This window comes from Castor canadensis, chromosome 10 (assembly GCF_047511655.1).
Source record: "Castor canadensis chromosome 10, mCasCan1.hap1v2, whole genome shotgun sequence".
In the NCBI taxonomy this organism is placed as follows: Eukaryota; Metazoa; Chordata; class Mammalia; order Rodentia; family Castoridae; genus Castor; species Castor canadensis.
The window spans coordinates 112,697,990-112,714,793 of NC_133395.1; the positions used below are offsets into that span (position 1 = coordinate 112,697,990).

The 16,804-nt window shown below is 42.5% G+C and overlaps 1 protein-coding gene and 1 non-coding gene across 2 annotated transcripts; one reads left to right on the forward strand and one right to left on the reverse strand.

The window, feature by feature from the left end:
* Nucleotides 1–63: 63 nt before the first annotated feature.
* Il17rb (interleukin 17 receptor B) lies at nt 64–16,726 on the forward strand. The gene is made up of 11 exons (XM_020184624.2): nt 64–264; nt 2,211–2,235; nt 3,032–3,172; nt 5,535–5,662; nt 6,091–6,217; nt 8,068–8,115; nt 9,587–9,729; nt 10,099–10,164; nt 11,129–11,228; nt 12,156–12,251; nt 13,719–16,726. The coding sequence occupies exons 1-11, from the start codon at nt 187–189 to the stop codon at nt 14,282–14,284; spliced, it is 1,518 nt and encodes a 505-aa protein (XP_020040213.2). The 5' UTR covers nt 64–186; the 3' UTR covers nt 14,285–16,726.
* Nucleotides 4,901–5,028, reverse strand: LOC141413181 (small nucleolar RNA SNORA63). The gene has a single exon (XR_012437992.1). It is a non-coding gene; the product is annotated as a small nucleolar RNA SNORA63 (small nucleolar RNA).
* Nucleotides 16,727–16,804: the final 78 nt, after the last annotated feature.

Genomic DNA, 16,804 nt, shown 5'->3' on the forward strand with positions numbered 1-16,804 from the left:
ACCCCGCCCACCCTCACGAGCCCAGCGGGCGAGAGTGAGGCGACTGTCCCCTCACCCCCGGAGGGGACCATCGGCCCGCCCCTGTCCAGGCGGAAAAGCCCGGGGTGGCGCTGTGGGAGGCGGAGCCCCGAGTGAGCTTCCCGGGATAAGAGCGCGGCGGGCAGCTGGCCGGCGCCCCGAGTGGTGATGGGCAGTGGCCAGGCTATGTTGCTTGTGCTGCTAAGCTTGGCCGCGCTGTGCAGGAGCGCCATGCACCAAGAGTCGGTAAGCCCCAGCCTGTACCCCTTCCCTGGTTCCAGCCCTTCAAGCCCTCATTCTGGCACCCAGACAGCATCCCACCGGCCAGGTCACGCTTCTCCGAAAGCAACCATGGACTACCCTCTGGACTGGCAAATCTGCAGCCCTCCTGCGGCCCTGATGGAGCTCAGACCTCCATCAGTCTGCTCTTCTCAGCCCTGCAGACATGGGGTGTTAGGTTGCTTGGGTCTGGGCCATGGTCAGACAGGCCTGATCACAAAAGCCAGCAGGGTTCTGGATTTAGTCATTTCTACCTAAAGGTAACAGGAAAAGGTGGTACCTAACTTTCCCAGGTATCCTAACAACAGCATGGCCTGCATAGCAGCAGCAAAGAGTCTGGTTGATGCCAATGAGTAAGTAGACTCTCATTATTGCTCAAGGATGGTCTGCCCACCTGTTGGGGCATAAAAACTTCACTACCATCTGCCTGCTTGCTTTTCTTTCTTTGTTGATTCCCGAAGTTAGGTTTCCTTTTTTCCCCAGTCCCTTGATTGAAGGAATCTTCTGGGTCCACCAAGAGGAAAAAGCCTATCCTCAAAATAGCATTCAAAATCAAGCCCAGCTGTCTCAGCATAGTCTAGAGCATCTAAGGATGGTGGGTTCTCGAAGTCATACGTACCCCATCTTTGTGTCCTGATGTCTTCAGCAGCTGTCTTTGACCTCTGTGTCTGAGATCCCCTTGACTTTTTCTCTGGAGGAAGAATCCATTGCCTTTGCGGGCAACAGTTTCAACTATGTCAAGTTTAGAGTTGCTTGGCTTCTTCCAAAAATGTGTTCCATCAGCCTTTCAACAAGAACTTAGGTCTTGCTGGTGGCTCATGCCTGTAATTCTAGCTACTTGGGAGACTGAGCTCAGAAGGCTTGTAGTTTAAGGCCAGCCTAGGCAGAGACCCTCATCTCCAGAAATAGCCAGAGCAAAATGGAGGCATGGCTCAAACCAGAGTGCCTGCTTTGTAAGCACAAAGCCCTGAGTTCAAACCCCAGTCCAGAAGAAGAAAAAGAAGAAGAACTTAGCCCCTGGTATAGTGGCTTATTTATTTGAAAAGAGTATCTGATGATATCTCTTCCAATTCAGTTTCACAAAAACAAAGGGATGATTGAGGACTTCACTCAAACCATGAAAGAGTCTTGTCTTCTGTCTTATAAGATGTTTGGAAATTTGGAGGCTTAGTGGGATGAGATTCTATAACTCATGGATTTATGACATTGAGTCTTCACATGGGAACTTGCTTCTGACTAAAAGTTAAATATTTTAGGTTCAGTATTTTATTTCAAAACCAAAGTACTAACTATTTTTATGTATAGACACGAGCAGTTAACTTCAGATGGTTTAGTACTGACCTACCGAGCTTGGACACATGTTATGTATTTGCTTTTTCTTTTTTTTGAAAGCTCTTTTTAAAAGGTAGTATGATGAAATTATAGTCACTTGTGGTTATCTAAATCACTCAAGTCCTGCATCAGAAAAGAATATGTTAAGATCCTGGGGAAGGTACCATCGACTGCATTGCTTTTTTTTTTCTTTACACAGTCAATACTTAACCTGGGGAAACTCAATAAATACTCCAGATGGTCCTGAAAACTTACAGCCAAACATTAGAGCGTAAAGGGGCCTCAGGATCATCCTCTGTTTGTGGCAGGGAAAGATGATACCCAGGAATGAGTGGAGACCACCTCTGGCCCCTGGAGGATCAAGCATATCAATGGCTGGCTCATGGTCTGTCATAAGCTACAATTAGGAAGCTTCGTTTCCCCTAAGCTGTGAAGTAGAAGCAGCTCACCTTTTCTTTGAAAGCTTGCCACTTGTGTATGCATTTAAGGAAAAAGATGGATTTTTTTTTGTCTAATTTGATAAAAGAAGGCTTATGGTTTGTTGGCTTCGACATGACACTTGGTTTCTTTCTCTCCTGCAGACCATTCAGTGTGGCTCTGAATCTGGTAGGTGCATTAGAGCATGGGCATTGGGGATTACATTGAATCACAGCTGGACTTTTAAGAAGACCTGAATCTAGCCCTTGAAGATCAGGCACAGGATAAATCATTGATTTATTAGCTGGTGGGTTGAATTTCTCAAGTCAGGGCAGGAGGTATGGCTCAAGTGGTAGAGCAACTGCTTTGTGAGCTTGACGCCCTGAGTTCAAATCCTAGTTCCCCTCCACCCCCCAAAAAATTCTCAAGGCAAAACTCTGGGGGAATAATGAGGACTTTTGAGGTGGGCTAGCCTCCTGTCCAGTCAGGGGCTGCAGGCAGAGTGGGACTTGCTATTGCACTCTGCAGTGGGAGATCCAGTACAGGGTGAGGAAGGTCAGTTACAGTTGGAACCAGGAAGCAATGTTTTATAGACGAATGGGTGCTTTGGTAGTATTTGAAGAATGGGTAGATTTCTGTCCAAGAAATGTGGATAGGAAGGGTGAACTGGAGGGGAGAAGGCAGCAGCAGCAAAGTCTAGGAGGTGGAAAAGTGGTGATGGTGTGGAGTCAGCTAGACAGAGGCACAGGGAAGTCAATACTTCAGATACATGATATGCACACCTGGAGTGGTCCCAAGTGTGTTGTAGTTTGGAACCAGGAGGCTGAAAGTATTTCCTTGAGTCAGCATCCAGAAAGGTTTGGCCTGCCTTATCAGGAAGATGTGATGAGTTGTGAATGGTGGACAGATCAGAGTGGATCACTTAGAGGAGATGCCATCAAATGGCCTAGAAGGGGGTGTCATAGCAAGTCTTGCCTTTTCCCAGGGCCATCTCCAGAGTGGATGGTCCAACACACTCTGACCCCAGGAGACTTGAGGGACCTCCGAGTAGAACTCGTAAAAACCAATATTGAAGCAGAAGACTATTCAGTTCTGATGAACATAAGCTGGATACTCCGGGCAGATGGTAAGTTTGCATCAATCAAATATAGGCTTAAAATGTCTGTTGAAGAAGAAATGTGCAGGGTATATGACCCAGTGATTCCATTCCTAGGCATATCCAACAGAAATACCTACACACATGCACCAAAAGCCCCATCCTAGGACATTTATGGGAGCACTATTCCTAACACCCAAAAGCACTCAAATGCCCTACAGTAGAATGTAATCACAGAGTGGAACACAATACAGCAACAAGAAGGAATGATCTATAACCACACACAATAAGGATGCTACAAACATAAGCAGCCAGATTCCAGAGTTCATGCATTTGTACCTATATGCATGCCCATAGCTATACATATAAGCTACATCTTTCCTTTGAAAGCAAAACAAAATTTAACTAGAAGTCAGGATGGTGGCTGTTCTGGGGTGGAGCAGTTACTGAAAGGAAGTACAGGGTGCTCCTGGGAGGGTGTTTCGTGACTTGTGCTGGTTTTATGAGTGTGCAAATTCACCAAGTGGTGTATTGATCTGTGTATTTTTCTGTATATTATACTTCTTGGAAGAAGATAGTGGAAGGTCAGAGATGATTCTCCCAGTTTAGGAAAAGCACTGGCTTAGGTTATTTTTCTGCTTCTCAAATGATATCATGAAAATCCTGGCATTTTGTTCCATGTTATGCTGCAAGGCAGCCTCTGGGTTCTTATGATCAGCTAATCCTAGGACCCTAATGCCCATGTTTGTGGTTTTCATCTGCTAAATTCAGTTAAATTCAATGAGCTCAAGAATTCATGTGTGGCAAGCACAGAGAGGGGAACTGGCAAGAGTGGGGTTTTCAGAGAGGTTGGGGAGGCAAACACAGTCAGCCCCTAAGGGAGCTGTGCTCCACGCTCCATGCAAGTGGATGGAGTAGGGAAGAGCATGAGAGGGGCCCTGCGGAGACTTGTGAGTCCATGTGGTAAGACTGGTCCCATCCCTGCAGAGTGAGCTTTTATTAGCTGTTGTGACTGGCTGTGGTGCAGGTGATAGGCTTTAAAGTAGTGAGACTTGAAGAAGTAGAGTAGACAAAAGACCAAAAATCGTATGTTCTCCCTCATATAAAAATATATATACATATAAAATATTATATAAATAATATAATATTAATATAAATATATAATATAAATAATATAATATTTATATAATATAAATATTATATAAAATTTTATATATAATACATATAAAAAACCAGATAGCATTTGTTGCCTTCAACACAGAGAAACTAATGCAGATACTTTAAAGTGACAGGGGCCAATAGGAGAAGGAGACCAGGAACTAGAGAAAAGATTAGTTCGAGAAAAATCAATTTAGAAAGTAACACTTATGTACAGGAAAGCAATGACAGAAATCTCACACTATAGCTATCCTTATCTCAAACAGCAAAAACCCTCAATTCTACTTATTAATATTTATAATCTCTCTTCAACAAAATTAGAGATAAGGGCAGAACAGTTTCTGCTCGGAGCGGGGAGGGGGGGGTGGAAGGGAGGAGGAGGAAGTGGGGGAAGTGGGGAGAGATGACCCAGACATTGTATGCGCATATGAATAAAAGAAATTAAAAAAAAAAGAAGTAGAGTGGAGGAAAGGAGGTACTAGAGAATGAACTGCCAGGGTAAAAAGCAGTCAGAACAGACATGATTTGGTGATAATGTTCTTGAAGGGTCTTTGTGGGGTTCCCCAAGCAGTACATTCCTCTTTTTTTTTTTTCTTCTACATGTATGACACCAAGAGTCCCTGGCTGCTACAGGGAAATGGCACGTATGGTTAAAAAACAACCTTATTTTGAGCAGGGGGAACAACAACATAGCACTTAACAGCTATATTGTAGTCCGAATCCTGATTAAGTAGTCCATTCCTCTTCAAGAGACCCACAGTGGTACAGATATGGCACTAGTCATAGGTACCCTGTGAATTTCTAGCCAACCTATAAAGAGGATGGATCTTAGGCTTTGAAATTTGTTTTTTCCCTATTTTTATTAGGATATATTTGTTGTACAGGGGGAATTCATTGTGACAATTCTGAGTAGCCTTATAATGTACCTTGGTTAGATTGCCCCTTCCATCTTCCCCTTGCCTTCCACAAACCCTCCCATTCCACTTAAAGCAATTGCAAGTGGTTTCATCATTTGAGCTTTGGAATTTGAACTCATAACTGCTGCTGCTGAGCTTGGAAGCATAGACAGAGCTCCTCAAAACTCCTGCCCCATTTGCACACTGGGCCCAACAATGCCTGTCTTTTAGTGCTGCTGTACTTATGAACTGACATGAGGTATGGGAAGTACCCAGCATGATGTCTGCCACACAGTAAGTGCTGAGTAACAAAACTGCCTGCTTCCCTGTCTTTGTAGCCAGCATCCGTCTGTTGAAGGCCACCAAGATCTGCATGACAGGCAAAAGCCATGTGCATTCCTACAGCTGTGTGAGATGTAATTACACAGAGGCCTTCCAGAGTCAGACCAGACCTTCTGGTGGCAAAGTAAGCATTTTAAGGCACATGACTGTCATTGAAAGCTGAGCCTTTTGTTTGGAGAGCATGGAGAAGGTGTCACAAGCAGGCTGTGAGCAGCTGTGATACAGAGCAGCATGCCTGAGTTCAAACTCTAGTTTTTGGCCACTTCTTTGCTCTGTGCCTTAGGCATCTCTGAGCCTCAATTTCCCCATCAGCAAAGTAAGGGGAACTGGACTTAAATTGTATCCTGGTTCTAAAATTTTATGCCTGTTTGATTCTTTGAGTTTTATCAGCAAATTGTATGGGGCCCATTCCCTAAGTGGACATTGGCTAGAGACCTTAGTTTCAGAAGTAGCATCAGGGATGAAATCATGAGTGAAAAGAGCAACTCACAGAGGTGCTGTTCCTGCATCAAATAGCCTTCTAGAGCTGAAGCACCTTGCTTTGCCTTTCAGTGGACCTTCTCCTATGTGGGCTTTCCTGTGGAACTGAGCACACTCTATTTCATCGGGGCCCATAATATACCCAATGCAAATATGAATGAAGATGGCCCTTCTTTGTCTGTCAACTTCACCTCACCAGGTAAACTTCTTCAATTCTTCAGTGATTGTCTATCTTTCTGGGGTATATAGTTTGGTTCAGAGAGCCTAGGGAACCCTGGACAAGATTTTGGCCTTATAAGATTTCAATTTCTTCATCTATAATATGGACCCAGTAGAAGTTGCTATGCATTCATAGAGAGAGTTAAGTCAAGTTAAAAATTCCATTCCATTCCTCAACTTACAGGTGAGGGAACTGAGTGGTGAATCACTTACCCCGGGCTGAGTGATTCACTCAGGAATCACTCAGAAAAAGTGAAGCTGACCTTCAAACTCTGGTCCTTTTTGATCAGTGCGCTTGGGCAGTCTAAAGTGTTTTGAGAGCTTGTTTGGAGGTTCTAGCAGGGAAGTGCAGCTACTCATATACCCTTGACCGAAGAACGGTCCTCCTCTATCGGGGATGGTCATCCTCTTCGACCGAGCGCGCAGCTTCGGGAGGGACGCACATGGAGTGGTGAGGGAGGAAGGGGACACCCGCCTAGCCAGCCAGATCAGCCGAATCAACCCTGGTGATCAATGGGGTGACAGATGTCGCAGCCAGATCGCCCTCACATCCTCTAAAGTGTTTTGGATGCCACACTAGTTACTAAACAGTAATTTCTAGCTTTCTTGATAACATCAAACCTCATTTTGTTTTTAAATAAGCTTTTAAAAAATTTTTCAGAATAATTTTAGATTGACGAAAAGTTGCAGAGATAGTACAAAGAGTTTTCACCTACCTTTTGCCCAACTTCTCCAGTTGTTACCAATTTACATTACCAGGGTACGCTGACAAATATACTAAGAAACCAGCATTGGTACATTTCTATTAACTAAACTCCAGACTTTTACTTGGATTTCACCAGCTTTTCCATTAATGTCTCCTTTCTGTTCTAGTTGTACTTAGTACCTGTGTCAACTGTCTCTTCTGGTCAGTTTCTTAGCCATGTTTTTCATTACCTTGATAAGCATCCTATACATGGCCTCCAATTTGGGTTTGACTGATGTTTGTCTCATGCTTAGCTTGGGGGTAGGGTTTTTGAGAAGAATCCCACAAAAGGGGCTGGCCACAGTGGCTCAAGCCTATAATCCTAGCTACTTGGAGGTAGAGATCAGAAGGATTGCAGTTTGAGGTCAGCTGGGAGAAAAAATTCATGCAATCCTATCTCAACCAATGGCTAGATACTGTGGCATGTTTCTGTCATCTCAGCTAGGTGGGGAAGCACAAACAGGAGTACATACTGTGAGACACTATCTCAAAAATAACCAAGGCAAAGAGGGCTGATGGAGAGGCTCAAGTGGTAGAGTGGCTGCCTAGCAAGCATAAAGCTCAGAGTTCAACCCCGAAGTACTGCAAGAAAAAAAAAAAAAAAAGAATCCCAAAGAAGTCTCTCTTCATGTCCTGTCAAGGGCTTGGTGTCACTGATAAGGTTCACCTTCATCACTTGGTTAGTATAGTGTGTGCTAGGCAGCTGAGCGGACTAAGCTGGAAGGGGCAGAATCCAGTATACCAAACTTACTATTACCAAACCTCACTTTTTTTTTAAAGATAGTGGGGGTCTGCAGGCATGACTCAAGTGGTAGAGCACTTGCTTCACAAGTGCAAAGCCCTGAGTTCAAACCCCAGTACTGATAAATAAATAAATAAATAAAAGAATTAAAGACTGATTACAGCTCCGTGGGTACATGATTTTTCTGTTTAACAGTAAAATGGTAGTGTCCTATTTGGATTTGCTGTCTCACATCTGGAATGTTCTGGCAGTGTGTTACAGGTGTATATGTATATTTGTTGGCAGGGGAGTATTATAGAGAAAACTTTTTCTAAAGTGTAAAAAATTTCATTCAAATTTCCAGGCTGCCTAGACCATGTAATGAAATATAAAAAAAAGTGCATCGAGGCAGGTAAGTTGATGTAGCATTTTTTGTTTTTGTTATTTGAAGATGATCCTAACTTGAGCCAGCACAGCTCCATCCAGTCTTTCACAAGATAAGAACTAAGGCCTAGAGTTGGGAGGTATGATCCAAACTGCTCAGTGAAGGCAGAAGCACCCAGGGCTCTTGACCCCCGTCTTAACACCATACCCACTGACACATGCAGATGTCCAGGGAAGGATACACTCTTAGGCTTAGATGTGTCTCACACAAAGCCACCCCCACCCATTTTGTTAAACTGACATTTTAGTCTAAGCCACACTTAACAGTGGTGCAAACTGAAGGCTGTTCCTAACGGGACAGGAGTCACTTGTTCACCACCACTATTGACCTGTGGCCAAACAGAGAAGCTTCTGTTTGGATTAGCAAACATTCAGGGTGGGAGTATTAACCAATGACCTAAAAGCAGGCTCTCAACCTGTGTCCTCAAAGGGGATGGCCTCACCATGCCAGACTATTAGAGCCCTCCCCCTTGAATTGTGAAATAGCACCAGGATAATCAATTCCTAATGCCCAGTTTCCAAGGGTTAGTGTAAACATCTCAGCAGTATAGCTAATAAGGAGAGTGGTGCTTTCGGGGGCTTGATCCAAATCTTTTAGGTACTCATTCACCCCATAAGGCATTCCTGTGTACCCTGTCAAACTAAGCTTATGTGCTGTCACTATCAGAGGCAGACCTGGAGCCCAGGGCTTCTTTCTTGCCTCCCCCTGACAGAAATCTGTAGACGTATGAAGGCACTGAAGGTATGAGGTCTGAGGATCTAAAATCACCCCTACAATGAACTCCTAAAGATAATTCTGAACCAGGTCTGAAATGGCCTCCTACAAGAGGAAGATAATTTGTGTTGTTATATCATGTTCCTGGAAACAAACCTAGTCCTCATTTGCAAGTCACATCAATGAAACAACTGGCTTTTTCTGACAGCCTATCAGGGAATCCTCTAAGCGCTGAGGCATTTCCTTCTTTGCATCCAATAAAGCTGGCAGATGCTGTTATGGATGAAGCTCCTGGAATACAAAATGGCCTAGTCAATGGAGTCCTGCTCTGAACTCATTCCATAATCTTAGGCATGTCTCCTAGTCTGTAGCTTCTCCTATTCTGGGAAGGAGAAAATATTGGCTCTAGCCCTTAACTCAAAATACAGGTTGAGAACAGAAATGAGTAGTGGAACCCAAACCTCCTATCACTCCCAGCTCAAGAAGGCTATTTTTTTTTTTTTTTTGGCAAAACAGTGTTTGCGTATGTGTGTGTTGGGTGGGGGAGGGCAGAGGTGGGTGTTTTGAGATTCTGGGAGCAATGTTAAAAAATACACTGTGTGTTAGAGCCCTTATCTCTTGGAAGTGTGCCTAAGAACTTGGACTTGTTTCTGTGAAGTCTTTTGGGGGATTTAAATGAGGGAACAGTTAGCAAGTTCATCTATGTGGTTCTTTTTCAACTCAGGAAGTCTGTGGGATCCAAATATCACTGCTTGTAAGAAGGACGAGAAGATGGTAGAAGTGAATTTTACAATCAGTTCCCTTGGAGACAGATACATGGTTCTTATCCAACATAACACCGTCATGGGGTTTTCTAATGTGGTAGAGGTACTTTTCCTCTTCATTTCCTTTATCATCACCCCTGTTCTCAACCTCCAGCTTTCTTACCGTGTTGAAGGAAAATGCAGACACTTTAGGTTTCCCTGAATAAGCTTACTTTTGAAAGAGTACTGAACTCTCTATTGAGCAAGCATGATGAGCTATTTTTATTGACTCAACATATAGAAAACAAGTCTCTGTGGGCATCCTGGGGATGACCTAAAACCAACCAGAGGTAAATGTTTCAGTGTATGACATGAATCCTTTTTCACATGTAGTCTGAATTGAAAGTCAGTGAGGGAAGGTGTCTTTGTCCTTGGCAGTCTTTGATCTCCTCACTCATATAATTCTTGATTGTGTCTCATGTATCTACATCAGAACAAACTAACACGGACTTCTGTAGTCATTCTGGTGACCGGGGAAAGTGAAGGTGCTGTGGTTCAGGTGAGCTTAATGAGGGGTGTGGGGAGGGCGAGCTGCTGGCAGTCTGGTTGTTCTATTGGGTACTTTGGATGCATTGAATATCAGGTGTCTCCTCTCCGGCAGTCTTGCATTAAGAGACTCCTTGTTGCAGTCTTTACTGTAATGATGTCAGAAACGCTGACCCTACTTACAGAAATGGATGTTGACTTCCCAAAGTCCTTTTATTTCCACTATCTACACAGGCCCTCAGAGTAATTTTGAGATAGGAAAACCATTTTATTTCCTCAAACCTTAGTTTTAATTGCAAAATGTAGTCGTAAGGGATTTGAAACTGGAAGACTTGGGTTCTAGATGGATGAACTTTGGAGAGCAACTGCCTATCCTCTGGGAGCCTCAGTTGACTCAGGGGGAAACAGAAAGTTGGATCAGTAGGTACTCTCAGGTCTCTTGAATTTATGATGTGGGGACAAAGGGTTGCACACCCCAGAGTGGGAAAGCCTTTGTTCTTCATTCCCTGAAACATGAAGGCAGTGCTCAGGCTGGCCAGGGGGAGCCTGGCAACATGTGACTTGTACCCCTCTTCTAGGGAGCCATAGACATTCCTAATGCCAGGGGATTTGCCTGTCATAAAGCACTGAGGTCAACAGGAACCTTACTGCTCTGTTATCCTATGAGAAATATTTGTATATTTATTAGGATCTAACCCAGCCCTTTTAGATAAGGAAACCAGCAATGTTAGTAACATGCACAAACTTTAGGTTCAGAATCCTGGAGTCTTAGAAGGTGTTTCAGTCTTGGGTCACTGGCTTGGATTTTTTGGGCTTTCTTACATAAAGTTTGAGCAGGGGAAAAATGCCCATGCCAATGCTAGAGGAAGGGTTGAAACCAGAATAAAGGGAGGAGGTTGCCATATTGTTAAGGAGTACTGCTAAGCCTTTACTCTGGAGGGTGGTGTGAACTTTCTGAGCCTCTCCTTTATCCTCAGGTGACTCCCTATTTCCGTACCTGTGGCAACGACTGCATCCGCCGGAAAGGAATTGTTATACTTTGCCCACAAACAGGTGGCCCCTTGCCTCTGGATAACAGTAAGTGCCCAGTTGTCATAGGATGATTAGAGGTGCAGGACATACAGAACCTATTCAATGTGTGAGGGGTCCCTGCCTATGTATACTAAACTGAGGTGACAAGAAGATGCCAATGCTGTCCCAGACAGTCCATCATCTGAGTAAGAATAAAGAATTTATAAAACCACTCATGATCCTTTTCAAAGCAGGATATACAGGAGGAAAAAAATAATGCAAAGTGCCACAGATTCTGCTGAAAAGTCACCAGTGCAGGACTGGGTATACAAGGGAACGTGCCCTTCTTTGCATTCTGATTCTCTTATCAGTCTCAGCAGCCCAGGCCAAGCTGTGTTACTGTGACTTGATATAGTCACACAGCCAACATTTGGATAACAAATCAGGAATACTGGCACCAAAAGTTGCCTCACTGGTGCCTGAGAGCAGCATGTTCTGGAAAATGTCTCTGCATTTACAGATGTGTCAAGTTCTTTTATTAGCAATGAGCAAATAAAATGTTTCCAGAGCTAGCCCATGGGTGGGGTCAAAAGATAGAAGGTGGTGTTAAGAATCAGCCAAATGAACTGAAGATAAGCTAGGTGCCAATTCTTATTTCTACCTTGTGTGTTATATATGTAAGTGCACTAAATCAAAGAACAAAAATCTGCGCAGAGACTCTGGTTACCATAGTTAAAATATCTGTGTGTTAAGGAGGAAGAAACCCAAGAGATTTCAGAAACTGTTTTCACTTCCTGTGTCCCTTATCCCCACTGAGAATCAAATAAGAGACCTGGAAACTGGGAAAATACAGTATCAACAGACTCCTTAAAAATCTTGATCCTTGGTTTTAAAGGGATCTCAACTACCTCAAAGTCTAAAAAAAACCTTAGCTTTCAAATAGGAGATAAATGTGAGTTTGTTTGCCTAAGGTGCATAAGCTGTTTTCTCCAGACAGAGCCGCGCTAGGAGGCTGGTTGCCTCTCTTCCTGGTGCTGCTGGTGGCCACGTGGGTGCTGGCAGTTGGGATCTACCTGACTTGGAGGCAAGGTAAAGGTTATCATTCCTTAAAGATTCCAAATGAGGCAATCACATCCTGAACTTTATTTTGGTGGGACTGAGGTTTGAACTCAAGGTTTCACGTTTGCAAAGCATGAGTTCTACCACTTGAACTACACCTCCAGTCCATTTTGCTCTGGTTATTTTGAAGATGGGGATCTCAAGAAGTATTCACCTGAGCTGTTCTCCCAATCTCAGCCTTCCAAGTACCTAGGATTACACGTGTGAGCCACAGGCACCCAGGTGAACTTTTTAAAAAGGAGATTCCTCTAGAGGTAATCACGTTTGTATTTCCCAGGGTTAAGGCAGCTTTTATTTAATGGTTTAAGAGCACTGCTACAGAGCCTGGTATGCTAATGACTGGATCTCGCCTGCCAGGTTAAAGCAGGGTGAGGACCTGGACATCTGTTGACTACATACCACCTATTTAATTTTTACCATAGAAGTTTCTCCAAGTACTGAAATAACACATTGCATTTCACCTGTGATATTCTATTCTAGTTCCTGCTTTTAAAAAATATTCTAATACATAAGAATATTATCTTGAACTCCTATACTAAGGTTTTTTGCCCAATTCCACATTGAGTCTGAATATGAAATCAGGATATCTATATAGAATCACAACTAGTGGCAGACTCATTAAAGATTCTGCTTCTCCCCTTCTCCACCTAGGAAAGGGAGTTTTTTGCACCTTCTGAGTTGTGTGTGGTGTTGTAGGCAGAACAAGATTAACTCCATGTTTTTTTCTAAGCTAAGAAACCATGTGGTTTATACTTATATTTAGAGGATGTCTTTTGGACTGTATTAATTACACTGTTACAGTAGTTTCACACATAGTCCTGTTACATAGCATAGTATAGGATAAAATTCCAGTTAAGTTCCAGGGGCTTAACTTTATGGAACTATAAAGAAACTCTACCACCTGCAGATAGAAAAACGGTACAAATCACTGCAGAATTGACCCAACTCAAAATATGATGTGCAGAGGTCAGGTGTCCATGTTTACAAATAGCACTAAAAATAGTTACAACAACCTACTCCAAGCACAATACCTGAAATCTAAATAGTTTGTATGAATTTGAAAATAGCTTAATTGAGAGGACTGATTTAGTGACAGAGACTTAGAAAATACATCTCGAACATTTTTTTTTTTTTTCCTTTTTTTTTTCCGGTGCTGGGGACCGAACTCAGGGCCTTACACTTGCCAGGCAAGCGCTCTTCCACTGAGCTAAATCTCCAACCCCCATCTCGAACATTTTTAAGGCTTAAGCATCACCGTGTTTCAGGTGCTGTATTCAAAAGGACTATTAGGCATATTTTTCCTTTGGCATTAACTAGGTCCCTGATGCAAGTCCGACATTCTCTGGCTGGGAATCATTTATCAGTGATTGTTTAAACTAGAGCGGAAGCCTGATATTTGCTGTTCTGATAAATCCTCCTTCCTCCTGTGTCCTACAGAAAGGATCAAGATGATGTCTTTTCCTACTACAACCACGCTACTGCCTCTCATTAAAGTTCTTGTGGTTTACCCTTCCGAGATATGTTTCCATCACACAGTCTGTTACTTCACTGACTTTCTTCAAAACCATTGCAGAAGTGAGGTCATCCTTGAGAAGTGGCAGAAAAAGAAAATAGCTGAGATGGGTCCCGTGCAGTGGCTTACCACTCAGAAGCAGGCAGCAGATAGAGTGATCTTCCTTCTTTCCAATGATGACAACAGCATTTGTGATGCCACCTGTGGCCACAGGGAGGGCAGCCCTAGTGACAACTCTCAGGACCTGTTTCCTCTTGCCTTTAACCTTTTCTGCAGTGATCTAAGTAGCCAGAATCATCTGCACAAATACATGGTGGTCTACTTCAGTGGGGCTGATACCAAAAACAATTACGAAGCTCTCCATGTCTGCCCTAAATACCACCTCATGAAGGACTCCAATGCTTTCCGCGTAGAACTTCTCCGTGTCATATCTCATGTGTCAATGGGGAAACAATCACAAGCCTGCCACAGCAGTTATTCCCCTTTATAGCCCACCCGGGAAAGGGGAAGAGACCTCAAAGCCTTCCTACCCTGCCAATTCCAGTGACAAAAGCTTTGTGATGACCTGAAGTTTTAAGTACAGGTTGTTTGTAGTGAGGGCTATGTATATACCTGCTTTAGAACTAGAGTAGGAGAATTATAACTAAGCCCAAATTTTACCCACTAACAAATTTTATGCCAATAAAAATGTTACAAATATTACTAACTGCTAGAACATTAAAGAACTGAAATGCAACTTATAATTACAAAGCTAAATCAAGAATGGTTATAAGTGAAAACTAATTCTGATAATAAAGGACTTTCCAGCCAAATGTCCCATTTAGCTCTGTAACATTCTAAGTTCAATTAATGAATACTATATTTAAGAAGCTCTCACTAGTTCAGTAACTTCCTATGAGAAAAACTTTATTAGTAACAAATCTGTTTTTAAGGTAATAAAAAGTAGGGAATAACAAGCTGGACCCATCTTGGTTGACCAGATGACCTCATATATTGTACCCACTATATTGTTTGGTATCTGCACAGGGCCTTTCCTTGCCAAGCTAGACTCATGTCCTGACTCTTGGAAAGGTGATTTTATTTTATTTTGAAAATTTTGGATGTGCTGAAGATCAAACCCAGGGCCTTGTACATACTTGACAAGTGCTCTGCCTCTGAGCAGAGAGGGGACTTTTAAATAAATACCAAACACATAACCTACAAACCTAATGTCTACTTTTGCCCAAAGTTACCTATAGAGGTCACTATCAAAATTCCTTGTGTTATATCTTTTCATGTTCAAAACAAAACTAATCTTTAGGTTGAAAGTTAGTCTTCTTTTTGTAAGTGAGTTGTTATAATAGATTACTTAGAATTGCCAGTTACAGAACATAGAGCTATGTGGCGTTTTTGAGACTTTCAACTCTTAATGCAGGGGTCACAAAAATGTATATTAGCATGTGTACTTTTCTAAGAATGCTTCATAAAGTATAAAACTCAATCTTCTGTGTAATGTGGATCAGTTTCAGATGGATGATTGTTAAAATGCATACATTTGCAATTATTCTAAAAAGGTCATGTCACCACTAATATATGTCATATTGATAAAACAAAAACCTGAACAAGCATGAAGTGGGAATTCACCACATCCAGCTTCAAAACCAAATACCTCAGAGTGGCTGAAGCAGTATGTTTAATATGGCAAGGCTCACTTACTTATCCTGAGTTTTCACAATGCTTATAAAAGCACTGATAATAGAAAATGTGTATGACTTATGTCAAAACTTGGGCCAACTTCCTCTGAATCAACATATACCCATTATAAGAGCAAAACACTGTTATGTGAAGAACTAGTATAAACAGTCAATACCACAGTTAAATAGTCCAGAAAAAAACATCAGTAGTATAAACTTAATTTTCTCAAACTGAAGGCATACATCCCAAATAGGATTAGTTTGCAAACTAAAATTATTTTGTTACACTAATGGACTCCTCTTGTTCCTAACCTACTGAGCAGTTACATATGCTCCATTACCAACATTTCTCCCTACCTTAGACTTTATTTCCTTCTTACCTCTTCCATCTCCTATCTGTCCCTACTTTTGTTTTTTCACCCAGGATTCCCTCCTGCCAGTCTTAACCTTAGAGATGGTGGAAACACATGCCTAGCAGCAGTCTTTCTTCCCTTCCTCCTGGTCACTGAGCCCCAGGTTGTCTTCCTGACAGGCTTCTGTCTCCACATAAGCTTTTGTTCCCCTTGCCAGTGGCTCAGACTTCCCCAGGGCTGGACTACAGGGGTAAAGGCTGTTATTTCAATTTTGCACCATAATACAGGCTAAAAGTCAAATGATCACAAGGAACATAAAGAACTGCAAAAGCTTTCACCTGGTTCTTCAGGTAAAGGAAAACTGGGGACTTGATGAAGTTAGTTACAGAAGCTACCTGGTTTATCTGTACAACACAGCTAACAATTAAGTTATTTCTATTTGGCTTTAGGAAAGAAACATGACTCTCTTCACAATTGTATTATTTTGGTCAAATAATAGTAGTCTTTCCCTAAGCCCACCCTAGAGCCTGTCAAGGAACAAAAGCCAGCCAGCTCAGACATGTATCTTTGCCTCAGGAAACCTAAGACCTGAATCGGTCTCAACGTTTTTGTAATCCAACAGAAAATGGAAAAAAACCCACAAAATAACCACAACCCTCTCCCCTCCCCCAATCTGGAATTCCAAGAGGACATGAATCATATGTACACAAAACTCAGATGTCTTTAGATCCTAACCGCTCTTCTTAGACAAGAGGGAAAATGGTACCACATGCAGTTCTACTCCTCACCTACATACCATCCCTCACATCTGCCTGCTGATGATGCTCAGAAGTCAAATGAAACAAAGACTTTCACCGTGTGAGAGTATTCAACAGCAGCATTTTGTATCACTGGAGGTTTATGGAACCCTGAGAAAGGGTGAAAGTTTACAACTGAAGTGAAAGTTCATTTGTTCTCAAATGTCCTGACTGTGAAAGCAGATTT